The following is a 20,338-nucleotide window of genomic DNA, read 5'->3' on the forward strand; positions in this document are numbered from 1 at the left end:
TTGCCGTGTGGGTGCGTGCATTCACAGGAGATTGAGACGGAGGTTGAAGTTGATACGCCCCCTGCAGGCGAACAGGATTTATTTACATATCAACACACTGAACAGCTCACATGACACTACCAGCAATGGCAGTGCACGGAGCACACACAACACAGTGTACGACGGATTACTGTATTAGGTTTTGCAAGATGTATGAATACATCTGTATTTGATGTTTTGCAAATCGCACAACTGTTTTTGTATTTGTGTTAACTGTTTTGAGAATTGTGCTACTAGTATCAGTAACTGTGGTTTAACTCATCAGGCAGTGTGGTCCAGTGGTCAAAGAAAAGGGCTTGTAACCAGGAGGTCCCCGGTTCAAATCCCATCTCAGCCACTGACTCATTGTGTGACCCTGAGCAAGTCACTTAACCTCCTTGTGCTCCGTCTTTCGGGTGAGACGTAATTGTAAGTGACTCTACAGCTGATGCATAGTTCACACACCCTAGTCTTTGTAAGTCGCCTTGGATAAAGGCGTCTGCTAAATAAACAAATAATAATAATAATAATAACTGTAATTTAAACTCTGGAATAATGTTGTAAACTAAAATAGAAAAGGTAACTGTGGGTGCAATACTGTAGACGTCCATTAGATGCCACCAAAAGCTGAATCCAATCTAAACACCTTTATAAACTGTGTAAAGAACTACAGTCGTATCATCCCTTGCTGTTAATTCAGTGCTGAGGCATGCTGGAATCTGTAGTTTTGATTGTAGCAGTGCCAAACTGAACTTTCATTATATTTTGCTGTCAGTTTTTATCTGACAATAAATCAACTCTCCAAATGAAATAATAATGTGATGTTTGTGGTCTGCAGCGCTTTACTGTGGCACTGAACTTGAAAGCGATGCGAGCGACGTCTTTAAACAGCTTCAGCCCTCAGTGTGCTGTTCAGTATGAAGACACCATTAAAAACCATGCAGAGTAGGAACCTTAAAATGATCAGAATTGCACAAGCAGGGCTGCAGAGGATTCGATACACACGGGGAAAGCAAGACAATAGACAAGCTCTGCAGATATCCCTCCTAACGTAGAGAAGGAGAAGCAACTTCCAGAGGAAATATTCCACTTCTGGCAGAATTCTCATCTTCTAGAGCCTTGGTGCTGTAACAGTAATGTCATTTTTCATACTAGTTTTGTTTTTAAAACACAAAAAACAAAATTGACATTTTTAGATTAATTATTTATTTACACAAATACATTTACAAATACAAAAAGACACAACTGTAATTCTTCATATTTTACTTTTATTCTGTTTCGTTAAAAGGAAAGAATGGGTTTTAAAGATGGTTAGCACTCCTTTAAAGGTGGGACCAGTGGTAATGTTAACAAAGCTAATAAGAGGTAAGAGAAAATATTTTAAGTAAGCATTTCTGTGTGTGTACGTGCATATCTCTCAGTGTATCTCAGTGTGTGTGTATCCATCTCTGTATCTGTGTGTGTATCTCTCAGTGTATCTGTGTATCTCTCAGTGTATCTGTGTATGTGTATCTCTCAGTGTATCTGTGTATCTCAGTGTGTGTCTCTCAGTGTATCTCTCAGTGTATCTGTGTCTCTCAGTGTGTGTGTGTCTCTCAGTGTATCTGTGTATCTCTCAGTGTATCTGTGTGTGTATCTCTCAGTGTATCTGTGTGTGTATCTCTCAGTGTATCTGTGTATCTCTCAGTGTATCTGTGTCTCTCAGTGTGTGTATCTCTCAGTGTATCTGTGTCTCTCAGTGTGTGTATCTCTCAGTGTATCTGTTTATATGTATCTTTCAGTGTATCTGTGTATCTCTCAGTGTATCTGTGTATCTCAGTGTGTGTGTCTCTCAGTGTATCTGTGTATCTCTCAGTGTATCTGTGTGTGTGTGTCTCTCAGTGTATCTGTGTCTCTCAGTGTGTGTGTATCTCTCAGTGTATCTGTGTCTCTCAGTGTGTGTGTGTCTCTCAGTGTATCTGTGTCTCTCAGTGTGTGTGTATCTCTCAGTGTATCTGTGTCTCTCAGTGTGTGTGTATCTCTCAGTGTATCTGTGTCTCTCAGTGTGTGTGTGTCTCTCAGTGTATCTGTGTCTCTCAGTGTGTGTGTGTCTCTCAGTGTATCTGTTTCTCTCAGTGTGTGTGTGTCTCTCAGTGTATCTGTGTCTCTCAGTGTGTGTGTATCTCTCAGTGTATCTGTGTCTCTCAGTGTGTGTGTATCTCTCAGTGTATCTGTGTCTCTCAGTGTGTGTGTGTCTCTCAGTGTATCTGTGTCTCTCAGTGTGTGTGTGTCTCTCAGTGTATCTGTGTCTCTCAGTGTGTGTGTGTCTCTCAGTGTATCTGTGTCTCTCAGTGTGTGTGTGTCTCTCAGTGTATCTGTGTCTCTCAGTGTGTGTGTGTCTCTCAGTGTATCTGTGTCTCTCAGTGTGTGTGTATCTCTCAGTGTATCTCTCAGTGTATCTGTTTATATGTATCTCTCAGTGTATCTGTATCTCTCAGTGTATCTGTGTCCCTCAGTGTGTGTGTATCTCAGTGTATCTGTGTCTCTCAGTGTATCTGTGTCTCTCAGTGTGTGTGTATCTCTCAGTGTATCTGTGTCTCTCAGTGTGTGTGTATCTCTCAGTGTATCTGTGTCTCTCAGTGTGTGTGTATCTCTCAGTGTATCTGTGTCTCTCAGTGTGTGTGTATCTCTAAGGGTGGATTGCGCACATCGAGATCAAGATTCGATCAAATCCAGGATTGACTAATCCAACATTGAATCCTAGATTTATTTCTGTTGCGCATATCAAGATTGGTCCCGGATCTACGAATCTGAGATTGGATCTAGGATTCACCTGTTAATCCAGGATTGATGCTGTCAGTAGCGCAGCTTGATTACGAATCATCGTTTTGTGATGTAGTCAGAGCATCACCATGGCAGCAACTAAGAGGCCTGCGTTTAATTCACATGAAAAATAAACCTTTTATCAAATTTAATATTTGAAAATAAAAGACAGACAAAAAAAAAATTGAAAATAAAAGACAGACAACCAAACACTGGCACTGAAGGAATCTACCTGGGGACAGATTGCCACAGAATTCAATTCCCACAGTGTAGTAAACGTTGGGAAATAAAGCAATTCAAATTACTGTATAAAAATGAAAAAGCTAAAACTGGCCATACCACTATGATCACAAGTGCCCTTTCCAATTTATCACTAAGAAATATTAAACATGGAAACCTTTTTCTAAGAACACTGAATGTATCCGTTCAATCCCATTTCTCGTCTGTGCATGAGCCTTGTTGAAACGTCTTTCACCACCAGTTCCAGGGTTTCAAATTGGGGTCATTAAATACTGCCTACAGGGGCAGCCATTGTGACCTAACAACATACCTCTCACTGTTTTCAAACTTGACGCAGACAAAACTGTTTTCAAATATTCAAGAATCATGTGTAAATCCAGGCCATCGAGCAACTATGTTGGTAATATTTAGCTCTGAATTGCTGATCATCTGTACATTGATTGAAAAAAAAACCCTTCACGATTCCAAAAAGTTTCAGCCCTATCGCCCCCCTGGTGAAATTATTGGCACATGGGTGCAGTCTATAGCACCTACCACAGCAGGAAAACCTGCTCTAGCAAAAAACAATTGTTGTACACGATGGATATTTTGTTCTGTTGGAAAACTTTCATCATTAAATTCAACAAATGGATTGCTATGACTGCAAACAATATGATATCTAACCAATCTCACGTCCCGAATTTGTCGAACAAGTTCAAAATAACCGACAGCCAATCCAGACTCAATCCACCCTCATACCAAGACTGGAGCGGAATCCAGGATCGAACAGGCATCTTGATGTGTGCAACGGAAACAATATGTCAATCCAGGATTCAATCCGATCCAATTCGATCTAATCCTGGCTGAATCTCAATATATGCAATCCACCCTCAGTGTATCTGTGTACCTCAGTGTGTGTGTGTGTATCTCACTGTATCTCTTTGTGTGTGTCTCAGTGTCTCTCAGACTCCTGCTCTCTGCGTTGCCTCCTCCTCTCTCTCCTGTAGTGTGTTTGCTGGTGTGCTAGCAGTGCGTTGGACTGTACAAAGGCCTTGTCACACAGGCTGCAGGGGTACCTCTTATCCCCGCTGTGCCTCCTCTGGTGCAGGCGCAGGTCAGCGCTCCTGCGGAAGCCGGCCGGGCACAGGGGGCAACGGTGGGGCTTGTCCTGGGAGTGCACCAGGCTGTGTGTGCGGAGCGTGCCGGCCTGGCTGAAGCGGCGCTGGCACACCGCGCAGGCGAAGGGCTTCTCTCCCGAGTGCACGCGCCCTGGTGAGTGCCCCTGCACGTGGGCCTTCGCCTCCGAGGGCCGGCAGAAGGCTGCCGGGCACAGGCCGCACTTGTAAGGCAGGTTTAGGGGGGCTGTGCCTCGCGCTGGCGCCAGATCCTTCCCTGTCCTCCCCTCTGCATCCGAGCCGGCTCTCTGCAGTGTCAGATTCTGACTGTGCTCTTCTTTCTCCACTTCCCTATATTCCTCTAAGCTTGCTAATTCCGGTTCTAGTTCCACAACCCTCCCTCTCTTTAGTTCTAGATCCCTTAGATCCCTTCCTATTCTCTCTTCCTCCTCTAAGCCGCCTCTCTCTGGGACTAGACCCACTTTCCCATTGTATTCTAAGATACCTCTAGCCAGTACTAGATCCCTTTCTTCCTTTAAGCTAGTTCCTTTCGTTTCCAGCTCCATTAGGCCCCCCTCTGCCCTCTCTCCTATCTCCTGCTCTCCTGCTCTGGGAGGCTGATTCTCTGTGATTCTGGGAGTCTGTGGTTCTGATTTTCTGTTGCTTGGGGCAGTTCTTATCTCTGCTGTTTCCTCCCTGTCCCTCTCCAGCCCTGCTTTTAATCTCTGCGGGTTCCTGTCTGTTCCGATCTGTTCGGTTCTAGTGTGTTCCTCCCTGTTCTCTCTCCATCTTTTTTCTTTTCTTTGTAGTCTGTTGTTCTTTCTTTCCCTCCTTCTCTCCTCCAAGTCCCTTCCCCTTTGTTTTCCATTCCCTCCTCTGTTCTGCCCGTCCCCCTCTCTTTCAGTAGCTGTTTCATTCCCCCTCTCTCTACAACCTCTTCCACCCCAATGCTCTCTCTCTCTCCCTTCCATCCGTTCTCCAAAACCTTTCCAGAACCTTTCCAGCCTCTCCCGGCACATTTTGCCGTCCAAGGAATTTTCTAGAATGTCTCTTATCCTCTCCATGAAATCCCTGTTTCCCAAACCCACTCTGGAAAGACTGCCAACCCTTTCAAGACCCTGTTTGGGTGCTCTGCCACTTCTAGAACATTCTAGAACCTCCTCCAAACTGCATCCAGATCCCTCCTTCAAAATGTCTCTGGAATGTTCCAGACCATTCTGGAAACCTCCATTTCTAGAATCAGCTTCTAGAACATTCTGATGTGGCAAACCCCTTGCGGTGCTTTCGGGTCCAAGTCTTTTTTCCGTAAAGCCTCTCTGGCAGGAACCTGGTTCTAGAACGTTCTGGGCACTTTGCACCCCGTTCCTGTTCCTGCTTTGAGAGTAACCCAGAGAGGACTTATTATCCCTTACTTCTGGTCCAAAGCCTGCTCTAGATCCCTGTAGCCTGTTAATGTACCCCGCAGAAGCATTCTTTTTTGTGCACCCTTGTTCCAAAAACTCCCCCTGCCTCTCGTCGACCGCTCCCTCACAGGTTCTAGACTCCCTGAACCCCCTCCAGAACTCTCGGAGCTGTTCCCTGCAGGCCCGCACATCGCTGCACTGTTCCACAATGTTCCACAGCCTCGCTCTCAAGTCCTGGACGTCAGGGTCCACTCTAGGCTGTTCTAGAACCTCCATAGAACCGGTCAGGTGGTTCTGATTTCCCTCTTGATGTCTTTCGCTAAATAATCCTTTGTCTGTCATTCCCCCTCCTAATCTCTCCCCCAGACCCCCTCTCAATCCCTCTCCCAATCCCTCTCGGTTTGTGTGCCTCGCTGATTCGGAATCCTCTGCGTATCTCTCTGCAGCGCCGCCCTGCCTCAACTCTCTCAGTTTCCCATTTCTCACACAAGGCAGTCCTTCCCCTCGTTTTCCTAATTCACAGCAACCCCCTGGACGCTCTCCGATAACCCCCTCCCCTCTCTGCCTCTCTAGATGTTCACAGCCCTCACTGCAGCCAAGTCCATTTTGGGACACTTTCCTCCCCTCCTCTTCCAAAACCGTCTCCCCCTCTCCGCTCAACTCCCTGTCCGATTCCTCTGCAACTACCACCAGCCTTCCAGTCGGCCCCCCTTGGAACAAAGCGTCATCTATTTCTCCGATCCCGGGCGACCCCTCCTGCACTAAACGATGGAAGCTCTGGTGCACCTCCATCTCCTCCCTCGACCCGAAGAGCAGGTCGCAGTCGAAGCAGCCCAGCTTGGGGTCCCCCGCGTGGAGCAGGAGGTGGGCTTCCAGGGTCCGCGCACCCCCGAAAATCCTCCCGCAGATCTGGCATGGGAGACTCTGCACCCGCTTCCTCCTCCGACTCGTCCGCGCCCCTCCATCCTCCGGCTCTCCGGTGCGTCCTGATCTGTCCGAATGGCCTAAAAGAAATTTTATCAGGGATGATAATTAGACTTCTATTGCATAGCAGTTTCATCCATTCCAGGTTTTACTACAATCTTGAATAGCCACAGTGTTCCGGTAACAAGCTCAGGTCTTATTAACTCATAGCAAAACAGGGACTGGATCAAACTGCTCTGCAATGGGAGTCTTATTTCCATCCCTAGAGCAGGTTTGACTGTGTGTATATTCCATCAAGGTACAGAGAGTGAGGTGAATAAGCAGGACCTCCATGCATTAGGGAGTAGCGCACGCTGTGTTTTATTTTTGTAAACGTACATTCCCCTGTATGTCCTCAGTGCGCTACCATTGCTGGCAGTGTTACTTGAGCTGTGGTCTGCGTCTATGTAAAGTATTTTTCGTACGTAATGCAATTCAACGCGTACATTCAGTCAAACTATTTTAAACTTTTTGTTTATAATCTAAATAGTCCTTGTTGTACAGGTTGCTGTTATAAGATGCTGTCCTGTACCTGTCGGAATCTCTGTACTCAAGCCAGGTAACCTGATTGCACAGTGGGCACGCATGCAATGAGCCAGATAAAACGAAACTAAGACCTGAGTGCCAATACAGCTTGTATGAAAGCTGTGATGTTCAGGGTTTCCATGTGTTCAGTGAAAATAGCAGTTTAAGGGCTGTCTGGATATTCAGCGCACTGAGGTAAGTCGAGTTGTTAGTGTTTCCGGTTTGACGGCGTGTGGGGCTGACTGACAGCACAGATTAGAAACAGTGACTGAGGAAGCAGCTGGAAAACAGAATAAAGAGCAGTTCACGATTACAACTGAGCCCCGCGTCTTTACTATACTACAACACTGTGAGCTGCTTTCTGAAAATGGTCTGGGCAGCTATTGAAAGGAAAATAACATTTGACACATCATTTAAATGTTATATTTGCTTACAGTTTAGTAGAAACATACTTTGGCTTTAAAAAAGAAAAGACCGCTCCTGTACAACAGAGAAAAGGAAACGAGACAAACTTGTTTCTTTTTTTGTGGAAAGTAACTAATTATTACTCCCATTAAAAATCGAACTCGTTATATTGCCTCGTTATTGACAAAAGTAATATTATTACAGTAAATATTCCAACTCTGTAAATAAATAAATACAATCCAACACAGAGTGCCCTCTAGAAGCTGTGGAAATTGCACGGCTTTCCAGTAGGGTTGTATTTTCTGAGTAATTACCTTGAAGATCTGTCAGTATTAAACAAGTCAAAACACACCTACTTATAATTCTGTAGATTTCAAAACGTGAAAAGCTGTCCTTTCCTCACCTTTACAATTTAGTACAAATCAATTGGAATTAACTTTCGCATTAAGTGTTTTAAAAATCAGTTGCAAGCGTTTTTTTCTCTCACCGGCGCTGCATGACCTTTTGTTGACCCTAACTCTGGGACGTGTATTTCTGTGTTGAGTTTAATCAGAGATGACACCTTGCAAAAGGACTACAGTCCCGCAATTCACTGCAGACATGACACGTTTCTGAGGAAACTAAGGAAAGAGAAAAGATGATTTCATATCAAAAGGATAAAAGAAAGGTAATACTAACTTCTAAAATATCAATGAGTTTTAGTCAGTTTGCTCACAACAGGCTCTGTATTAAATAACAGTGTCAGACTGTTACTGATAATTGTGTAAACAAGGGAAGCCGCATTGGCTTGTGTTGAGTAATTCCATTTAATTAATACCTCACAACTTCAAATTTGAAGAATGACTTGGAAAATATGAGTTCCGAGCGTCAAATCAAACAATTCCAGAAACGTAAAATGCTGCAGAACAGGAGGAGAGATGGAAGGCAAGGAAGTTTCACCTTTCAGGAGGGCAATGAAGTTACAGTTTCCAACTTTTACTGAAATTAAAGAAGGGTCTGGAACCACACAAATACTGCGTTAAGAGCGTGGAAACAACAGACAGGAAGAATACATGATCATTTATATACTGAAGCACCGTTCCCATTGGATCCTTTGAGCAGCGTCAACGCAGCAGTATCAGCTTTGCATGTTTATTGTTTGTATTTAATGATTTACAATAAGAGTGTTGGGCATCCCCCTCTAATCATGTTGAGAGTGTATTCCATTCTCTTTATATGACAAACCCCCTGACACAGCAAACAGAATGAAACACACTTTCAACATGATTCGAGGGAGACACCCAACACCAAGAAAGATAAGAGACCCCTGGCACACCACAGATTAGCTGATATGAAACTGAGGTACAGGGAGAGAGGAGAGAGGAGAGGGACGGTCTGTCATACAAAAAGTGTAAGAGAAAGTACACTCTCAACTTGATACTTGATTAGAGGCAGCCACCGAACACTTACAATCATATTGTAAGTCACTGAATAAGAACAGACTGATATTGACATACTGAATGTGTTTTATAGACGTGTAATGCTTTGTCGTTGCCTCTGAGTGTGAGATACGAGTGGAGCTGCTGCTGGCAGGTTCCAATGGGACTGGGCTTCTACCCCGTTCTGTGAGCAGCACCTCTCTTGCGGTGTGCGTTCAGGCTGGCAGGGTGCTTGAAGCTCTTCCCGCAGGCCGAGCAGGGGAACCGCTTGCCCTCGCTGTGCACAAAGCGGTGCTTGGCCAGGTTGGAGGAGCTGCCGAAGGTCTTATGGCAGACGGGGCAGCAGTAGGGCTTGTCCCCGCTGTGGCTGCGCTCGTGGATCCGCAGTCCCGAGGCGTGGGCGAAGCGTTTCTCACACAGCCGGCAGGGGAACTGGTTCTCCTCACTGTGCACGAAGGAGTGTCGTTGCAGGTCGGACCGCTGCCGGAATCTCTTCCCACATTCCAGGCAGGCGTGGGGGAGGGGGGCGGAATGTCGCTGCGAGTGGAGCTTAGGCCTGCCAGAGGGGCGAGAGAGGGGGCCGGGAGGAGTCGTCCTGTCAAACTGGGGTGCTTCATCCCCTTCCTGGGTGCTCGCCTGTGCTGAGGAGGATTTCTCTGAGGTTTTGGAGGAGAACTGCTTTTGGAAGTTGGGTAAGTCTTCTGGTCTTGGTTCTTGAGGTTTGAAAGCTTTGAGAAGCCCTTCCTCCAAGTGAAAGCGAGTCGTTTCTCCAACGGGTTCTCGCGCCGAAAAAAGGTTTTCTGAGTGTTCTAGTCTGGGTTCGAAAGCCTCATGAGATTTTAACCCTCGAAAGTGTCTTTGATCCAAATCAGCCCTGGCCACTCGCTGGACAGATCTGTTTCCTGTGTTGCCAAATTCCCTCTCAGAGATTCCCCTACGATTGTTATGCAAAAAACTCTTGCGGTGGCCCAAAGATGCTTCATTTTCGAGTTCTGCACGCTTAAGGTCCGACTTTGGGAGACAAGGGAAATGTACCCTGCCTTGGAGTCCTGTCTCAGAGTGCTGCTCGTTTGCAGTGCAGAGTCCTGTCTCGGAGTGCTGCTCGTTTGCTACAGGGAGCCCCATTGAGGAAGCTTCTTGTAGCGGGGAGTTGAGTTTGCAGCTGTCCTTCGCTGCCAGGACTGGAAGGTTCTCCAGCATCAGCTGACCCAGCTCAGGACTGCCCCCGGTTTCATCTTCCATTCCGCACGGACTGAAGAACTGCGAAAACATTTTTAAAAAAAGAAAGAAAAACAAAAATAAAAAGGTAAAAGAGTTGGTCACAAACAGCGCTTTCACATGAGTCCAATTTCACAAAAGCAGGGTTTTAAAGGAATGTAAAGCAGAGCTGCAGAAACCGATTATTGGAATGGAGCTCTCCACTGAAATCAGGTGCTGACAATCAGATGAGGGGCGCTGGTGTCGATCGGGCGGATTCACCATTCAGAGTGAAGAGCGGAGAAACTGCTGCTTGGGTTTGTGTGGATCGCTGCTTTTCCTGGACTCTGTGAAGAACAGCGATCCACACAAGCAGCTGTTTCTTCACTCGTTTCACTCTGAATGGTAAATCAGCCTGATCGACACCAGTGACCCTCATCTGTGGAGAGATCAATCTGAATAATCAAAGAATCGGTTCATGCAGTTCTAATGTAATCTTAATCGCTTTTATATATATCGTATTCCTTCAAATTTAAGACATACTTTTTAAACAATGTTTTTGCTTCTCAAAAATAGCTTGCGTCTTGAATTTGAGTTCAGTATAGTGATGCGTGTATTAAAAATCGCCAGCAAAAGACGTGACTACCCGAGAACACAAACAGCAACGTGACTGACTGCCAAGAAAAGACAACAAAGGCGTCTGCCCGAATACACAAGCAGCAATGTGACTTACTGCTGAGAGAAGATAAACCAAAACGTTACTGCCCGATCTCGAATCATCCGTGACATACAGGCAGCCATTTTCAAAGAAGGTTCATTAGCTTCCTGAGGAATTTGAAGAAGCTTTTACAATTTCAGCGTTTCTAACAAACAGTACCAGTTTGGACAGATCGGAAATGCTGATCAGACCCCCGTATTTTTCGTCATGCCAAGCAATAGCACAGTTCACAAACTGGGAGAAACGCAGGTGTGAGTAATATGTGTATGTTAAGTTCTGTTGGTATTGTGCATACTGTTCTGGTTGTTGTGTTTGCAATGCGGTCAGTGCTGGTGTGGTTGCTGGGTTACATGTTGCCCTGATGCCGTGGAGTGTTGTGTCGTGCTGCTGTACCAGGATGTGTGACTCTTTCGTGTCAGTTCTGTACGACACAACAGCGGAATTGAGGTTGTATCTTTGTAAATGCATATTTATTTGATGTTCTGGTGTCTTAAATTGGAAGGAATCCGGAATCTGTTATTTTAAATGACGTTTGCAATCAGTGCTTATTATTGCAATTACTCAAACACTGTGTTTTTACATTTTTTTGATAAGTTCAGGAGCTGCTCTTCAGTTCTGTTTACCTGCCATAGACATACAGTCGCAGACAAAAGTACTGGCGCATTACACTTCATATAAGATCATTACAAAAAACAAGTTAAATACAAGCAGGTAGTAAACATTAGCCACTAACTAATATGACAAAGACTGAAATATGCAATTTCTCGTAGTTTGAGAAACAATCTTTATAAAAAAAAAACACTTAACAATTTCAAATATTTGTTTATGACAAAAGTATTGGCAGCTTTACATTAAAAGAATATAGCAGCTGCGGAGCGCCACTTAAAGTGTGTGGGGGGGCACAGATGATCTCCATATAGTGCACCCTCACTGACACACACACACACACACACACACACACAGTGGAGAGACCAGCACTCTCACTGACACACACACACACACACACAGTGGAGAGACCAGCACTCTCACTGACACACACACACACACACACACACACACAGTGGAGAGACCAGCACTCTCACTGACACACACACACACAGTGGAGAGACCAAAGACGATATTTTGAGGTGGATTAGCTGGATTTCAGCATTACATGATACATTTTATTCTTACAATTCCTACTTTGAAATGGTATGTTGTGCTGCTTTATGTTGAATTGATTCCATTTGTATTTAAAATATTGGTAAAATGTATATAAATAAATGACCAATGTTTCATTTTACAGCTTCGAAGCCAATCTACCTTAAATTGCACTTCCTAAAATAAAGACGTGTTATGAGGGCAGCAATACCTAACACTCACCCAATGAAACGTTTACATAATATAACAACTATTATTTTAAATGGGAAATTTAAATCAATATCTTATAGAGAGGTCAATCACTACAATACTCAACATGGTTATTTTGGAATAGAAAGAAAGTGAAAACACTCAACCAGACAGCAGGTTAGAGTGGGAAAACTTTCCAAAGAAATTCTCCGGACAAATTTCGATGCAATCAAAGTGATACCTGTCTGGCAGAGGGTTTCCTTGTGGCAGTACCTACACATCAAGTCATGGCCCTGAATATCAAAAGTGTCTTCCGACAGTCCCAAACTCGCTGTCTCCGTATCTTTTAACCCTTATCCTGAACATTGTTTCCATCAAAAAACGAAACCCTTTTCTGCAGTTTTCCGACAGGTGGAATGGGTGTATTTTACATAAAGGTGGCGGAATAACTATTCTGTATTTAGAAATCTGTATGTTAATGATGCAAATGACTGTTTTTACAGACAGGTGGAATTGAAAGGCAGTAAAGAAACAAGAGAAGATACATTTAATAGATAAATGTATCTTCAATAATAAATAATAATAAAGCAAGTACATCAGGACAAAGAGAAAAATAAAAAAATAATAAGTTAGAAAGCTAATTTAAATATTGTAAATGTATGTTCTGATTTAATGCAATTCGTTTCATGAACCCGGTAGCACTTTATGAAAATGAATAACACTTTAGTGTATGATAGGATATCTTCATATTGTACATTAGTAGTATTATTTGGACTTACTGTAAACTACACTGTATTTAAATATTGACCTTGCACTGTAACCCTGTAATACCAAATATATACGTAATAATAATAATAATAATAATAATAATAATAATAATAATATAAACATCAGTGGCAAAGAATGACAAGGTTGTGAGTGATACTGGCAATGCATGACTTAAACAGGCTTTCATCCATTGTCAATATCACTTTTGCTATTCTCTGACACAAGTTATTTATTTGATATCTTTATACACGCAAGCGTTATTCATTTTCATGAAGAGCAAATGGGTACACGAAACTATAATTTAACTAATAACATACATTTACATTAAAATGAGCTTTGGGTCCCCGCGTGGCTCATCCAGTTAAAGTGCTGCCGCGGGGAGCGCAGGACGAGTCACACAGCTGGGGGGCGCCAGTTCGCGTCCGGGCTGTGCAAAGAGGCTGAACTTTGCTGTGGACCCTGAAGGGGGCGTCACACTGGCTCTGACACTCCCACAGTGAGGGATGGGAAACCGGCAGGGATTGCGTCTCCTCATGGCGCAACAGCGACCCCTACTGGCCAGACACAGAGCACATTCAGAGTGGAGAAGAGGCAGGGCTGGTCTCTGTTCTCCGGGATCCGTAGCCCACCCACCTCTGCTCTGGATTGTTCGGTGTAAAAGCGATTCTGTCTTCAGGCTTGTGAGATCGGAGGACGCTCACACGTCCTCGGAACGTCTGTGCTGTGCGGGGACTCGCTGCGGTGAGGAGAAAAAGCATAATTGGACATTCCAAATTGAGGGAAAAATAAATACAAATAATAATTGGTCACTCATTTTTTTTTTTAAAACAGAGTTCTCTTAACTTATTCTGTTCTATTAAATGTATCTTCTCTTGTTTCTCCGTATCTCCTGAAACACACATTTTTCTCCGCCTTTACTACCTCTCAGTCCCACCTGTCCGTTGATTGAAATCCTGAAATGCTGTTAAAGCTGTTGTTTGCGTCATTATCATATAAGTTTCTCATTTAAATACCGAATAGTTATTCCGTGGGCTCCCGAGTGGCGCATCCAGTAAAGGCGCTCCTCGCAGGATGTGCCCTATAGCCTGGAGATCGCTGGTTCGAATCCAGGCTATGTCACAGCTGACCGTGACCGAGAGTTCCTAGGGGGCGGCGCACAATTGGCTGAGCGCTGCCCGGGTAGGGAGGGCTTAGGTCGGCAGGGGAATCCACGGCTCACCGCGCATCAGCGACCCCTGTGGCCGATAGGGCGCCTGTGGCTCTGCAGCGGAGCCGCCAGATCTGTGTTGTCCTCTGGCACTATAGGTCTGGTAGCATTGCTGTGGATCTGCAGTGCGAAAAATGACGGCTTGGAAGGAGCACGTTTCGGAGGACGCGTGTTTCAGCCTCCGTTTCCTGAGTCGGCGGGGGGGTTGCGAGCGGTGAGCCGGGGATACAGATAATAATTGGGCATGCTAAATTGGGGTGAAAACCGGGGTAAAAATAACTGGCGACGACTAAATTTAAAAAAAAAAATTGTACCCATTCTACCTGTGGGAAAACATCAGAAAATGTTTCATTTTTTGATGGAAACAACGTTTGGGATAAGAGTCGTGTTCAAACAGACGGAGACAACGGGTTTGGGACTGTGGGAAGACACTTGATATTCAGGGCCAGTAACTCCACATTCCCCTTTCTCTAACTCACAGTATAAGATCAACATTTCTCTTTCTTCAGTCCTGAGGTGTTAAACTAGGCAGGGTCTTTCTGGGGGGTTTCTTACTGTCAGTCGAATTTGTACCAGGGATAAGAATCCCTGAAAAGTCTGTACATTTTCCACTGGAGTTATTTTGCGGTACATGTTAAAAAGTGGTACACCTTGCCCAGACATGTGCAAATGATTTTAGTTCAGAAAATAAGGAAATGTCCATCAGAAAGGGGTACGATGTACTGAGGTTGGCCCTTAAAGTTATATATATATATATATATATATATATATATATATATATATATATATATATATATATATATATATATAGCAAATTTATGTGACTTTAACTGATGAGCAACAATTGGGTTATCTACAATTATAAACACACACGATTTTGTGGGTGAACTACACTATTTCTTGTTCGTAGTGATTTGTGCAATAGTCAATCAAAGCACTGACAGTGTACTGTTATCTGACGTTGCACGGGTCAGGTTTTGGTACAAGTACCACATTCTGACGAAGTACCACATTCTGACGAGGTAACACTTTCTGGCCCTACACAGGTTCTAAAAACATCACATAAAATGACAAGCAATTAAACGCTGTTTAATAATTTTCAGATATAATATTATAAATGTATAAAACAGAGAGGTGTAGTAAAGCATATAAAAAAAAAAAAACATATATACATTATAAACTAAACCTTATAAAAGTTTCCCATAATAAACGCACAGCAAAGTGTAATAAAGAACCATTAAAGCATGGTAAATCACAGTGAAACCGTGGTAAAGAACAGGGAGGTAAAGTTAAGCACATTAAAAATGGTAAATGCATAGTATAACCATGGGGGCTGCAAAATTACTGACACCGTGCAAATTAACTGTGGTGAACTTTTATAATTGAAAAGGAAACAGATACATTTTGTTAGACTTATCGCCACCGTATATACATGTATAGTATGGTTTACATATCATTAACTATGTTTACGGTAGCTAGTCTAGAACTGTGTTCGCGTTTTATACCACCAAAATAAATACCGTTTACAGCGTTGCATGCTTGATTTCATTATTTGATCGCATGTTTTTTAGCCCCAAACGGTAGGATTTCGAACACTCCACAGTGTAGCCTATATAATTATCTTAAGTACACAGGTAAAGCTACGGTGTACAATGTTTATTATTTCAAATCAAAAACGTCTCCGAATACGTTTACATGCGTCTGTTTAAAATCTGTTAATTTGTTAAACTCACCGTTAATTAATACTGACGGGGAAACAGTCTCGTCTAAATCGCTCAATTCTGACGGCGACCTGACTCGCTCTGCATAACCTATCCCAGGGTGCAGCGCACTGTGATCCAGTCTGCTTCTGTGTAGTCTAGTGGTAGAATTGTGAAACTGTTTTTTTATTTATAATTTAAACTAAATGTACAACGAATCTCTACCTCTCCTCTCCCCACTCTCAATTGAATCAAACAGTGTCATAGTACCGCCAGTATGGTGACATCCTCCACACTCACTCTTTACTTCAATGTAGGTCAGACAGTCCATATGCGGCGCCTGTAGTCATGGTGCTGAAGAAGGATGGCGAGTGGCAGTTTTGTGTGGAGATTTCAAAAGCGAGTACTGGCAGGGGGGAACTCGCCTATGGCAAGCCAAATTAATTGCATTTTATTATTATTATTATTATTATTATTATTATTATTATTATTATTATTATTATTATTATTATTATTTATTTATTTATTTCTTAGCAGACGCCCTTATCCAGGGCGACTTACAATCGTAAGCAAATACATTTCAAGTGTTACAATACAAGTAATACAATAAGAGCAAGAAATACAATAACTTTTGTTCAAGTGTGACAAACCACAATTCAATAATACAGCAGATAATAGTGATAGTTACATCAGGATGTGATTAAATAGTGATAGTTACATAAGGATATGATTAAATACAAAGTACTACAGGTTAAACACTTGGCAGATTACAGTATTCTGAAGTACAGGATTAAATGCAGTAAAATAGGGGGCAGATAAGAGCAAAATAAAGCACATTTAAATGAAGGGTGATAGTGTCCCAGGATACAAACAGAGGAGTTCTACAGGTGCTGTTTGAAGAGGTGAGTCTGAAGGAGGCGCCGGAATGTGCTCAGGGACTGGGCATTTTAAGATATCTTTATTTAGAGATATCTGTAAAACATTTCAAGATATCTCAAATTGAATTCCAGATATCTTTAATTGTGCAGTTTTTAAGATATCTAAAATTAATTTAAAGATATCTGTAAATCAATTTGAGATATCTAAAAATGAAATAAAGATATCTCAAATTGATTTACAGATATCTTTAAATACTATGGAAACCATATGGATTGTGCTAGCATGGCACGCCAAAGTGTCATTTAGAGATATCTTAACATGAGGGTTTTAAAGATATCTCTAAATCATTTAAAGATATCTCGAAATAACTTCCTGTTCATTGAAAGATACCTTTAAATGGACAGGAAGTCCATTGAAAACATAGAGCATTTTCACAGGAAGTCATTTTGAGATATCTTGAAATGGCTTCCTGTTCATTTGAAGATATCTTCACATGATTTAGAGATATCTCGAAATGAACAGGAAGCTATTTGAAGATATCTTCAAATGATTTAGAGATACCTCTAAATGAACAGGAAGTTATTTGAAGATATCTTCAAATGATTTAGAGATACCTCTAAATGAACAGGAAGTCATTTGAAGATATCTTCAAATGATTTAGAGATACCTCTAAATGAACAGGAAGTTATTTGAAGATATCTTCAAATGATTTAGAGATACCTCTAAATGAACAGGAAGTTATTTGAAGATATCTTCAAATGATTTAGAGATACCTCTAAATGAACAGGAAGTTATTTAGAGATATCTCTAAATGATTTAAAGATATCTGAAAAGTATTTAAAGATATCTCAAAAACATTTAGAGATATCTTAAAATGATTTAAAGATATCTAAAAATGCATTTTAGATATCTCATTTAAAGCTCCATTTAAAGATATTTTAAAATGATTTAAAGATATAAAGATAAAGAAGTCCCAGGGGACTTCTTTGACTTGAAAAAAGAAACAAGGACCAGGGGTCATAAATGGAGATTAGATAAAGGGGCATTCAGAACAGAAAATAGGAGGCACTTTTTTACACAGAGAATTGTGAGGGTCTGGAACCAACTCCCCAGTAATGTTGTTGAAGCTGACACCCTGGGATCCTTCAAGAAGCTGCTTGATGAGATTCTGGGATCAATAAGCTACTAACAACCAAACGAGCAAGATGGGCTGAATGGCCTCCTCTCGTTTGGAAACTTTCTTGTGTTCTTTCTTATGTTCTTATATCTAAAAATGCATTTTAGATATCTTAAAATGATTTAGAGATATCTCTAAATATTTGAAGATATCTTCAAATATTTAGAGATATCTGGAAATGATTTAGAGATATCTTCAAATATTTAGAGATATCTATAAATGAATTAGAGATATCTCTAAATGATAATTTGGCTTGCCATACTCGCCTGCTTTGTAGAGGGGATCTAGAGAATGTTTTCCTTTCCTTACTGTTCAGTTTCTTTTTTGCATCCCAGTACTCACTCAAAACATTCAGTGCTTTGAAATTGCTTTTAATCTGATTTGGAGTAACCTGGTAGAGCTGGGGTCTGCTCCTCTGATGCCATTTGCTGGTCGCTTAAACCTTCATCTGCCACTAGTTGCATCTGCTCTGGGGAGATGTAAGGATACACACAAAGTGATTTGCAGGTGCAAAAGCACCAGTCTGATTTTAGCGGCCACTAAAAATGTGGCATATGTAAAGAATGGCGTTCATATGGAGGTTCTGTACCTGCTATCAAATTTGCACTTTGCCATCATTAATCCATTCCAATTATATTGAAATGCATTCAAATGAAGAAAAGAGCATGGACTTGGGCGGGATCTGGATACTAAGCAGATGCAAACATTATAATGTGATGTAAGGATTTTCCTAGACCTAATGGCTTCATTGAGGGATTAGCTAGACCCCAGCGTCAATCTAGGGACCGCTATCCTTGCACATGTGAATGTGCTGTGTTCTCTGCACTATTTAGCCTCTGGTTCCTTTCAGACCACAGCTGGAATGCCTGGAGGAAAAACTGATGTTGGCTGAGGCTTTTCCAAATAACTCACGCTGTTATTGACCTCAGCCATAAGGACTCTCAGCTCCTTCTCAGAAAACTTTTCTTTCCAAGAGGACTTTGCTGCCCTTTATCTGACATTTTTTTTGGTTTGTATTTTCGTGTTCCACAAATGTCATATAGCGACTGCTGCTCTCTGTACTCCTAACTCTGCAAGTGGGGCCGCTAAACAGACTGTTGCGCTCATTGAGACCCTCATTATCATAATTGCGGATCATAATTTGTGCATGTTAAGTAATTTGCATTGCTCTTAATCTTACATAGGGTGCAGTGCAAAATAATTGCCTGGCCGCAATGCAATTTGAATTTTGCATCCGCAATTATTTGCACTGCGCCTATCCTTACATATACCCCCTAATGTGAAACATAGACACTCACGCAATTCCAGTTCTACATCGCTGCCCCTGTATTCAAAATGAAACAAGCTTATGCTGCCTTCATTAGGATCTGTCCTGTGCTTCTCCCCCACAGGATATCCAGACAGCGTGTCTGCAGCCCTATTACTCCTACTGAGGATGTGCTTTACGGTGAAGTCAAACAGTGCTAACTGAGCGACCCACGCTGCTCAATAGCGCCCAGCTGTGCTGTTTGCATGTGGCAGAACGGGTTGTTGTCCATCAACACAACAAATTTAGACCCTGGAAACTCCAATTTTTTTCTGACACTGCCCATTTAAAGGCTAGCAGCTCCAACTTCATGCTACTTTAATTGCGGTCGTTTCGTCTTAGCCTCCTGCTAGCGTAAGCGATTACCCGGTGCCCACCCTCCTGTTCTTGCGAGCATTGCACTTAATCCTTGGTGACTGGCATCAGTATCCACTTCAAAATGGTTTATTATACAGCAAAACCTAACAGTGGCGCTTTAGTCAAACATTGCTTCAGTTCCATAAAGGCTTGTTTACAGTACGCTGTCCACAGCTTTCCGAATGACTTGGGCTCTATAGCTGCACCCTGGCTATTGCAGACATTCACCAGATCATGCAAGGGTCCTGCAACCATTGCAAAGCCATGAATACTCCTCTGCTAATAGCTAGCAAACTTGAGAAAAGACCTCAAGCCTTTTACAGAGGTCAGGGTTTCCCAGCTTCCCACTTCCCTGCAGTTGAAACTAAATGCCCCATGTCAATCCGGTCTCTCTTAATGTAACCAATACAATGTCCAGTCGGCTCAGGACCTCATCAAACGATGCAGAATAAACCAATAAATCATCTAAATAAACCAACTCAATTTCAAAGATCAGATCGCTCATAGTAGCTTGCATTAACCTCTGGAATGCAGCGGGGGCGTTGCACAGACCAAAAGGCATCCGAGTATATTCGAACAAGCCAAAAGAGGAAACAAATGCTCTGCATTCTGGACTATTGATGCAACTTTCGCACTGCCCGTTCCCCTGGGGGTGATGAGGGATCAAGCATGTCTTTTTAATTCCATAAAAGTTCTGAGATTACTTCGCTTTCAAAGTTTCCCACCAGTACTGACCCCTTACAAGCGTGGGGAAAGGGCTCCCTGGGAATCATTGAGTGCCCCTGGGAGGGACGGATAACAGCCTGCTGACCGGCCAGGGTTCAGCTACATT

General features: G+C 42.7%; 1 protein-coding gene across 1 annotated transcript; it reads right to left on the minus strand.

The window, feature by feature from the left end:
* Positions 1-1,215: 1,215 nt before the first annotated feature.
* On the minus strand, positions 1,216-16,019 carry LOC117409964 (uncharacterized). The gene is made up of 3 exons (XM_059018427.1): positions 15,821-16,019; positions 9,066-10,128; positions 1,216-6,561 (listed from the first exon to the last, which is right to left on the minus strand). The coding sequence occupies exons 2-3, from the start codon at positions 10,108-10,110 to the stop codon at positions 3,992-3,994; spliced, it is 3,615 nt and encodes a 1,204-aa protein (XP_058874410.1). The 5' UTR covers positions 10,111-10,128; positions 15,821-16,019; the 3' UTR covers positions 1,216-3,991.
* Positions 16,020-20,338: the final 4,319 nt, after the last annotated feature.

This window comes from Acipenser ruthenus, chromosome 59, assembly GCF_902713425.1.
Source record: "Acipenser ruthenus chromosome 59, fAciRut3.2 maternal haplotype, whole genome shotgun sequence".
NCBI classification, from domain to species: Eukaryota; Metazoa; Chordata; class Actinopteri; order Acipenseriformes; family Acipenseridae; genus Acipenser; species Acipenser ruthenus.

Coding starts and splice junctions, on each gene's coding strand:
- LOC117409964 (XM_059018427.1), bottom strand. CDS start 10,110: ATGGAAGATGAAACCGGGGGCAGTCCTGAGCTGGGTCAGCTGATGCTG. Junction 6,562..9,065: donor GAACGCACACCGCAAGAGAG/GTGCTGCTCACA, acceptor AATTTCTTTTAG/GCCATTCGGACAGATCAGGA.